Consider the following 10,000-nt stretch of genomic DNA (forward strand, 5'->3'; position numbering starts at 1 on the left):
GGTAAATTCATTCCTCATTTGAAAATAATCATCCTTAGTCTTTTTTGGTTTGATAACAAAGCTTCGTCCTTTTTATTTGCGTTTCCACAATATTAGAATTTTACCTCTTAGGTTTAACAACAAAACCTTTAACAGCAAAAATGTGATTTATTTCACAATAAAAAAATTGCAAATTGAATAAAAAAAAGACTGCCTCTTCATATTGGAGGGGTCTTCTCAACAAGCCACTGTAGCTGTAGAAAACTGAGCTACAGTCTTTTTCTGGTAATGTTTTTCTGTTTGGTAACAAAGATTCTAACTTTACCTCTTAGGTGTAACAACAACATTTTCATTTCATATTTGTTTTCCAACACAAAAATGAATACATTTGCAAAAGTTTGCAAATTGAATAAAAAAACTACTTCATATTGGAGGTCTTAATACGTTACTGTAGCTGTAGAAAACTGAGCAGCAGACTCGTAAACAAGTAAACACAAAAAAAGTGTAATAACAAAAAACTTTTGTATTCTCAGGACCATGTTTAAACCATTTTTAACAACATGTGTGGCAGTTAAGCCTAGGCCAAATGGAAAGATTTGAAACAATTTCTTTCCCCAGTGAAGCAAAGACACATGTCGCATTTCTCACAGAGAATTGCACAATTTCCAACGTACACGCTTGTCGCATTTCACAGGCCAGTGTGGTCCACCTGGTCCACGCGAACATCAACTGGAACTCCAACACGAACTCTCTTGGGAGGTGGTGGTGGAGATGTGGCATTGAGTGATGGGCGGCCCCTTTGTGAATGCAGGAGAATGAGGCTAGTTGCAACCTCTGCCTGGAAGCTCCTTTGTTTCAGTGGCTTGTGGACACCAAGTAGTTTACAGTCTTGGCAGTAGATCAGCCATGCGTTAACAAGGCCTAGCATTATAGTTTGCCAGAATAGGTAGAGGTACCACCTCCGTGACCTCATGTGCTACTTGTACCTTGCAATGCATGCATCTAGGAGGTCTACCCCTCCCATGAATGTGTTGTACTCCTTGACAATGTTGACTTCCACGAATTCTTTGTCCGATTTGCTCCAGCGTTGAGCTTTAGGGTCGGTTTATTTTATTTACTGATGGGTAAAAATGGTTTCCTTATATATTTTATTAATAATTGGATTCATATAATGTGATTTTTGTTCATGTGTTTTAATATGCTTTGAATTGAACAATATAATATATATTAACTAAATATCATTGAATAAGTTAATGGAGCAGATCATAATCATTTTTTCTTTATTGTGACATATATGTCACATTGGGTTTTCCATGACAATTTTAAGGTTAAAGGTCCGATGTGACATGTCACGATATTTGCCTGACTTGTTTTATATCAACTTGTACATGAAAAGTGTTCACAACAGGTTAAATGTAACAAAGGACATTATGTTTGCATTACAATTCTTAAATGGTTTGAATCTTACCTTTGGCAACCAAAAACAAGCCTTTTAAATTTAGCTAGCTCTGCCCCTAGTGGTAATGTGGCACACAGACATCTTGGAAATGTTGTTATGGGAAGACTAAATCACATGACCTGTCACATGACCCACCAGGATTTTAAGTATGTGTCACTCTGGGACTCCAGGGGTGCAGTCGAATAGTCAAAAAATAAGGTCCTAAACTCCTATTCCTTGACCTCTGGGGAAAACGTACGGGGTTAAGGAAAGGCGATAGGAGAACTCAAAAGGATTTAGGAAAAGTCCCCCGCGGTGCTCAGAGAATCCGACCAGACTTTCACTAAGCTACATCATTAAAACGCGGCCGCTGATGATTGACAGCTGATGATCGGCACCAGCGATTGACGTGCGTCTGCGCTGGATAAACTACAATAATGGACTACAAAAAGCGCATCGTCCACTTCTCCACATGTTGGGTTTATAAACAGCTCGTTCACTGACCGGCTTCAGGTCCAGCAGCTCCTCCTTCCTGTGTAAACTAAAACCACAAATTAAATGTAAATACAGCAAAAGGTCAGTTTTTGTCGAACATTTGTAACATGATTGAAATAAATAAAAATATCATTAAATTATTATCACAGTCCACACACATTTATCAACACAATTCCAAATACTATATGTCTGCATGAAAGTTAATGTTAAATATGCAAATACACAGTTTGTTTTCGGCCGAACACTTTAAATGTTGCTCTCGCAAAGAATTGTGGGTCGGCGTAATCTCCTTTCCTTTCGCATAGGAAGGTCCGTTGCATCCTATGCTAAAGGAGCTCTGAAAGGAAGCATTGGAGCTCCTTTCCTTTGCATTTAGAGAATCCGAACGGCTCTTATCATGGCGGCCGCTTGTTTACTTCCGGGTCACTTCTTCAGTTAGGAACCTTCCTAAGCAAAAAAGACTATTCGACTGCACCTCATGAGTTAAAGTCAAGGATAAAGCTGCTCATGGAATTTTCCAGAGCATTTAAAGGACATGTGACACCTGTGTCAAGGTGGGTTCTTATGGGTTAAATACAGATCATAACTTTAATAAAACTTGACTATACGATCACACAGTTGTATAATGCCTGTCAAAAACGTAAGTTTGCTTTTTAGAACTGGATTTTGGATTAAAGTTAAAAAAAAAAATAAAATAAAAAAAAAAGCGGTTCTATAGTTGTAGTACTCCTCGCGGACTGTGGGCGGCTACGTAACATCTCAAGACCATTTCCAAAAGCGCTTCCTATCAGGTCAAAGGTCACCAGTTACCCTGTCATGACAACCAGCTAGCATAGTAGCTAACAGTCACCCCGATAGGACCCCGTCAAAATGGAGGTACGTCATGCGAAACTGGAACACCTACTTGCACTATTGGTCTGTAGATGTGCTCCCGTCTGTTTATGACAAGGCAACTCACGTAAATGTATAATATATCAAGTTATACTTGTTTTTAGTCTCCTGGTTGAGATATCAGCTACAACAAAAGTAGCCATTAACCCCCATAATATGTAGAGTGCATCAGTCTCAATCGATAAATAAGGAAGCGGCTCTTTAAGAGGAGTGGGTGGCTCTTAAAAGAGCCGTTAGTCGGACGCAGCACGGAGCTTTACTTGCTCTTCGCGGCCTTCTCGGTCTTCTTGGGCAGCAGCACCGCCTGGATGTTGGGCAGCACGCCGCCCTGAGCGATGGTCACTCCGCCCAGCAGCTTGTTGAGCTCCTCGTCGTTGCGGACGGCCAGCTGCAGGTGACGGGGGATGATGCGGGTCTTCTTGTTGTCCCGAGCAGCGTTACCGGCCAGCTCCAGGATCTCAGCGGTCAGATACTCCAGCACCGCCGCCAGGTACACCGGGGCTCCGGCGCCGACACGCTGAGCATAGTTGCCCTTCCTCAGCAGCCTGTGAACACGGCCCACGGGGAACTGGAGTCCGGCCCGGGACGAGCGGGTCTTGGCCTTGGCTCGGACCTTACCGGTGGTTTTGCCTCTTCCTGACATTTTCACGTTGTTCGATCTGATTCAGTTCGATGAATGTGCGGAATGTTCTGGAACTGTCACAGTCCTTTTTATGTAGAGATTATCTGGTCGCTCATTGGTCAGGTAGCAGTACGATCGTCCAATCAGATTAGGGACCGTCACTTCGCATAAAACACTTCCGCCTTACAGGATCGGTGATTTACAAAATAAGACACCGCAAACATAATAACTAATAAATAACACACACTTTCTATTAATACAAGCAGAAACAATAAAGTATTAAAAAATATAAACTAATGAAAATAGTAGAATTTAAAGCATTATTTTCACTTTGAAAGGTTTGATACTACTAATAATACAATAAACAATACGATTATAATAATTAATAAATGTGAGTGTGGAGGGCCTGTTAAAACGTATTCATAGTTGTCGATTTTAAACAATTGATATTCCAAAAAATGTAATTCGTCGGATTCAAGTGATTGTTGTAAATTGTTAGTGGCTTTTCTGAGCTCACATTCACAATGATTTAATCACTATCAATCACTCTGCTCATTTAATTACCAGTGGTTTTGAATTAATAATGTGCAAGTAGAGGATTCTTCACTTAAATTAGAATAATACCACACTGTAAAAAGTAGTCCACTACAACGAAACGTGCTGCATTGAAAAATTAAGAAAAGCTTTGTGTATATTCAGGAAAATGTACTTAAATATGCTATAATTATTTCATTATTACACCTGCATTCATGTACAAGCAGGGTTTTACTGTTGTGTCTGGAGCTCATTTTGAACTAGTAATTAATTATTATTTTCTTATGTATTAATCTCACAAAATGTATAATTTGTAAAGTGACTCACGCTGTCATGGAAATGCAGTAGTGACAGTACTTCTCTGAGATTTAGTATAAAGTATAAAGTGGCCTGGGAAGTAAACGTGTACTTAATGCCACATCCTGTAAACCCAAAGTACTGTCCTGTTTATATAATTAGCATTACAATACGTGCAGTGTCCCTGTATGTAACTATATGTATTTGTTTCTACACATTAACTTAGCACGAATATAAAAACCACACATTTATATACAATCATAGCAGGAAAAGGGCTCTTTTGGTGGTGTGGGTGGCTCTTAAAAGAGCCGTTGGTGAGTGAGTTCGGTCCGGTTGGAGTTTACTTCTTCGCTGGTTTCCTGGGTGACGTCTTCTTCGCTGCTGGTTTGGCAGCTTTGGGCTTCGCGACCTTCTTTGCGGCTTTCTTGGCTGGAGCTGCCTTCTTGACAACCTTCTTCTTCGGGCTCTTGGTCTTCTTGGGCGCAGGTTTCTTGGCGGCAGCGGGAGCTTTCTTCACCTTCTTGGGAGACGCCTTGGTCGGTTTGGACTTCTTGGCGACGGCGGTCTTCTTTGCGACGGCGGCCTTCTTGGCGGCGGTGACCTTCTTCACTGCAGGCTTCTTGGCTTTGGTGGGGGTCTTCTTCACCACCTTCTTGGGCTTCTCGGCGGGTTTGCCCGACTTGAAGGAGCCAGTCGCGCCGTTACCTTTGAGCTGCACCAGGTCGCCTTTCTCCAACAGCTTGTGGATGGCGCGTTTGACGTGGGCGGCGTTGGTTTTCACGTCATAACCCTGACCTGCCATGTACTTCTTCACGGCCACGTAAGAGATCCCACCACGGGACTTGCCGGTGGCCACCGCCTTCAGGATGAGCTCACTGGCGCCGGGTCCGGACTTCTTGGCCGGCTTGGCAGCTTTCTTCTTGGGCGCCTTCACCGGGGTCGCCTTCACCGGGGTCGCGGGTGCGGCTTCTGCTGGAGGGACTTCTGCCATTGTGCTGTATTTCAGTTAATTAATCTCGTCGAGTCTGATGTGACTGATAGAGAACGCTCCGCAACGGGAGACACTTAAACACACCATGAGAACCGTGGAGACTCAACCCGCCTGCCACTCGCTGCAGCAGCAGGAATACTGGGCCACTTGTGTTTTCTCCTCGCGAATTAATCTATAAAATACACATATAGAAGAAGTTTTAAAGTAAAAATATGAATCGAGCTGGTGGCGAAGGAGTCTCTCTTCATATGTGAGTAAGATAAATCTTAATACTTTCTTGCGTTTTGTTTGTAAAGTGTTTAAACGTCTCCCATCTGTCGCTGTGTGAGACGCCGCTGCGGGTCTTTTCCTTGTGAATTCTCTCCTAAAAGCTTTAAAACACATTAAAAACCCACGTAAAAGAGTCTGACAGTGAGAAGAGATGTTTGTCCAGAGAGCCGATGTAGAAACACTGAGCTCTAGAGAATATTTTTTTATTAAATGGAGGTTAATTTGGTGTCTGCAAACACACTCCTGTTGGGATAGGCCACTGGCTGAGTTCTACATCCTCACACAATGTGTGTCCTATTTAACAGAGTTGTTCATTTTTAAATCATGTTTCAAACGTATTTATGTGGTAATTATTTAATCAGAAATGTGTCAGACGGATGGATCTAAGAGTGTAAGGACACAAACAGTCTTATAGCTCCAACCTCCTCAAGTGACAGCACAGCTCCCACTAATGATCGTCGTTAAACGGAAGCAGATATACTAAAATGAGTTAGCCTGAAATAAATTCTACATATTAAGTTGAATAATATTAGGTTATAAACATTACCATCTCGTTTTTTACCCTAACATGATTCTTGATTCTGAGAACAAAGTGTATTCATTAAGTTTTGGGTTGTTTTGTAGTTAAAATAGTCCCCATCAGTGCCGGCCTAAGCCTTCATGGGGCCCTAAGCAGGATTTGAATCGGGGCCCTCCCCATCTCCTCAACACTTTAATATTAAATAAATACATTTCCAAGAAAAAGACATAAATACAAATGTAATGAAGAAATGCTTTTGTTTATATAAAAAATACAACATACAAGACAAAAGTGCAGAACATCAACGTCGTTTGGAAGCGGAACATTTTTAAAACGCAATGGAGTAACTTTCCCCTTTTTCAGTGAGAACGTTGTCGTGGAAACGTAGCCCGAGGTGACCGCCGTTGCTGCTCAGAGGCAGAACGTCTCTTGACACGAACAATGTTGAAATTATTACAGTAAAACATTTAGTGAAACAGAATGAGGAATGAAATGCAAAGCTGAATTATTTGTTTTGAAAAGTATTCAAACTAAATTAGGACACTTGGGCCTTATTCTCCTTTCTACTTCACAGAAATCCCTAAATCATAGCTACATAGCACACTTTTGTGGAGGAGGTCGAAGAGTTTTTTTTATTCATCTAAAATAGGCTAATGTGTGATTTGTGGCCTAACGTGGGCTATAAGATCAGATAATATGACCTGTCAGTCTCAATTAACATAATAATACAAGAGAGAGTGGGACCTTAGCTCCTTTTTAACAGTCTGGATGACAGCCGTTTCCAAAGCTAGGTAGCTCCAACAGCAGCAGCAGGAATTTATTAAAATTAGAAGTATAATTTTGTAACAATGTTTTATTTATTTGACAAAATATGAAAAATAACTTTATGAAAGGTTAAATTCATCTTATAATGTGCTACTCTAGGTTTTCAACCTTCCCTAACTGAAGACCCACCTCCGATTGTTCAAGAATGTGTTACACAACTTATAAAAGGTAAAAACGTGGTGTAGCGTGGTATGTCAGTTGTAATGGCCATTATAAATATTCTGCTCATGCCTGTACATATTCAGTCATATTCCCTCACCACAGGGGTTGTTGCCCACAACAATCAAGTTTCTGACGATCCATTTTAAGAGCTAGCAATGGTTGTCACTGGTGTTCATTTGTGTTCATCGTTGAGCATATTGAGATATAAAATACAAAGCGTTGGATATTAACTTTTAAAGTAATTTTACCATTGAGCATCTAACCATTTGGCTGTACCTCCGTGGCCCACTAGATGGCTCTCTTTTTTACTTTTACCTGACCTGAGTAAAGAAGTTTAATCAGTCTCTGAAATGTACTCAAAAGTACCACTTTGAGAGTTATTTTTTGACAAGACTAACTGAATTTCTTGTCATATTAGTGACAGGAAAAAAAATTTATTATTCCCCTAAAAAACATTACATTTTTAAGAAAATAAATACTCAAGTAAAGTAAAATTCTAATAATGTTCAGTTACAAATGTACGATAATAATATTGGAATAATAGCAAGTTTATTTATGTAGCACATTTTTAGACAGGGACAATTCAATGTGCTTTATATTTCCATCTTATTTATTAATTATTATTATATATATATATAATGTTATATGTTTTGTAATTGCTACTTTTTGATAAAAAAAAACCAGTACAGTTTATCAGAAGTGTTAAATAAACAGACTGATGGAATTAAAAGCCACATTTTTTTTACACATGGCTGTGGTGATTTTACATCTTGATTATATTTTAGGTATATTAGATCAGATATACTTTTTTTTCTCCCCCAGCTGACATTAGACAAAGGCTGGGTACAACCTGGACCAGTCTATCACAGGACGTACACATTCACATTCACACTATTAACACACGTTACACAGGAGTCATTTCACTACCAGGACAACTGTACGTTTTAATGTATTTAAAGTATTATTATTTTTCCTGTATGCTTTTATTGTTAGTGTGACAGCTTTAGAAATGTAAAAAACACCAGGTTACACAATGAACATGTCCAGTAGAGTACAATTTTCAAATATGTGGAGGACCAATAGCTGAGCTGCAGTCTCGCGCGCATAAACACTTTCGACCAATCAGCGGTGCCCCCGCCTCGGCTCCGGCTATATAAGCAGACACTGGCGCCGTTTGTGTATTTCTATTTTTCTAAAGAGAAACAGAAGTAACGATGGCAAGAACCAAGCAGACCGCCCGTAAGTCCACCGGCGGCAAAGCCCCCAGGAAGCAGCTGGCCACCAAGGCTGCCCGTAAGAGCGCCCCGGCCACCGGCGGCGTGAAGAAGCCTCACCGTTACAGGCCCGGTACCGTCGCTCTCAGGGAGATCCGTCGCTACCAGAAGTCCACCGAGCTGCTGATCCGCAAGCTGCCCTTCCAGCGTCTGGTCAGAGAGATCGCTCAGGACTTCAAGACCGACCTGCGCTTCCAGAGCTCCGCCGTCATGGCTCTGCAGGAGTCCAGCGAGGCTTACCTGGTCGGCCTGTTCGAGGACACCAACCTGTGCGCCATCCACGCCAAGAGGGTCACCATCATGCCCAAGGACATCCAGCTGGCCCGTCGTATCCGCGGAGAGAGGGCTTAAACGCACCGACCGTCTTAAACCACACAACGGCTCTTTTAAGAGCCACACACACGTATCAAAGAGCCATCTTCCTGGTACAACCACGTGTGGTCGGATGTATTTTTACATCGTGCAACCGTCGGGATCAATGAAATACCACACCGACTGGTATATGCAAATACTGGCATTTAATATTCTAATAACGTAATAACTGTTCTTGAATGAGCAGAAAGGCGCCTTTAAATGTGTGTTTATAAACCTGGGCAACAGGTGTTACATTTAGGGCATTTACTAGACGCTTTTGTCCAGAACTACAAAGTTGTCGAAAGGAACAATATTGCCGATGATTGAGAGCGTAAAAAGAAACAGAAGGTCGAATAAGTTTAGCAAGGACCAAAAATATTTATTATACATTATACATATTTTGGTAACATGGGGTGAAGAATTTCTAAACGCCATTTTAGACAGTCGCAACGAGCCACAGAAGGGAATTTGTATGAAATAGTGTGTTGTATTGTTATATTGTTTAATGGCCGACATGTAGTTCATTGTAGTAAACGTCACGATAACGGTAAGATAAGTGCTCTCAAGAGGAGTTGGTTGGCTCTTAAAAGAGCCGTTGTGTTGTGTTGAAAGCAGGAAGTTGGTAGTTTAACCGCCGAAGCCGTACAGGGTGCGGCCCTGCCTCTTCAGAGCGTAGACCACATCCATGGCGGTCACCGTCTTTCTCTTGGCGTGCTCGGTGTAGGTGACGGCGTCACGGATCACGTTCTCCAGGAACACCTTCAGCACACCGCGGGTCTCCTCGTAGATCAGACCGGAGATACGCTTCACTCCGCCGCGGCGAGCCAGACGGCGGATGGCGGGTTTGGTGATTCCCTGGATGTTATCACGGAGGACTTTACGGTGACGCTTGGCGCCTCCTTTACCGAGTCCCTTGCCTCCTTTTCCACGTCCGCTCATGTTGTCTGAGTCTAGTTAGTTCCGAAGAAAAACAGATGCCTCCGCCACGAAAAGCGTCAGCACTTAAAGCTCATTTGCGGACGTGTTTGAAGAATAAAAGACAGCTCAGCCCGCCCTTTTCCCAACTCATGTATAAAGCTAGAGCGCTGATCCGCTGCATTTCCGTTTAAAATAAAAATCCTTCAAAATAAAACCAATCCATTGGCAAACGTAATTGTCTGCTTGGGGGGGGGGGGAGGGGAGGGGGGGGGGGGGGTATAGATGATTCAGTCTTTAATAGCTTGCAGACACTTTATGAATTACTAATATAACAATAAGAATACTGATGCAACATGACAACAGCCAGTAGAAATGTCTTTCATCGGAATGGTGTTTGCTTTATACTTTGAGTACATTTCATAGCCTGTAC

At 41.8% G+C, this 10,000-nt stretch overlaps 3 protein-coding genes and 1 pseudogene across 4 annotated transcripts; 1 reads left to right on the plus strand and 3 right to left on the minus strand.

Moving 5' to 3' along the window:
* Positions 1-3,023: 3,023 nt before the first annotated feature.
* Positions 3,024-3,467, minus strand: LOC311032411 (histone H2A pseudogene; annotated as a pseudogene). The gene has a single exon. The product of its transcript is annotated as a histone H2A pseudogene (transcript).
* Positions 3,468-4,551: 1,084 nt separating this feature from the next.
* Positions 4,552-5,384, minus strand: LOC311032402 (uncharacterized protein). The gene has a single exon (XM_084039158.1). The coding sequence runs from the start codon at positions 5,245-5,247 to the stop codon at positions 4,597-4,599; it is 651 nt and encodes a 216-aa protein (XP_083895284.1). The 5' UTR covers positions 5,248-5,384; the 3' UTR covers positions 4,552-4,596.
* A 2,827-nt stretch (positions 5,385-8,211) lies between these two features.
* Positions 8,212-8,663, plus strand: LOC311032111 (histone H3.2). Its single transcript, XM_084038743.1, has one exon. It carries the CDS (start codon positions 8,239-8,241, stop codon positions 8,647-8,649), a length of 411 nt encoding a protein of 136 aa, XP_083894869.1. The 5' UTR covers positions 8,212-8,238; the 3' UTR covers positions 8,650-8,663.
* Positions 8,664-9,197: 534 nt separating this feature from the next.
* LOC311032550 (histone H4) lies at positions 9,198-9,610 on the minus strand. Its single transcript, XM_084039431.1, has one exon. It carries the CDS (start codon positions 9,589-9,591, stop codon positions 9,280-9,282), a length of 312 nt encoding a protein of 103 aa, XP_083895557.1. The 5' UTR covers positions 9,592-9,610; the 3' UTR covers positions 9,198-9,279.
* Between the last annotated feature and the right edge of the window lie 390 nt (positions 9,611-10,000).

Source organism: Eutrigla gurnardus (assembly GCF_963514095.1).
Source record: "Eutrigla gurnardus genome assembly, chromosome: 21".
Taxonomy (NCBI): domain Eukaryota; kingdom Metazoa; phylum Chordata; class Actinopteri; order Perciformes; family Triglidae; genus Eutrigla; species Eutrigla gurnardus.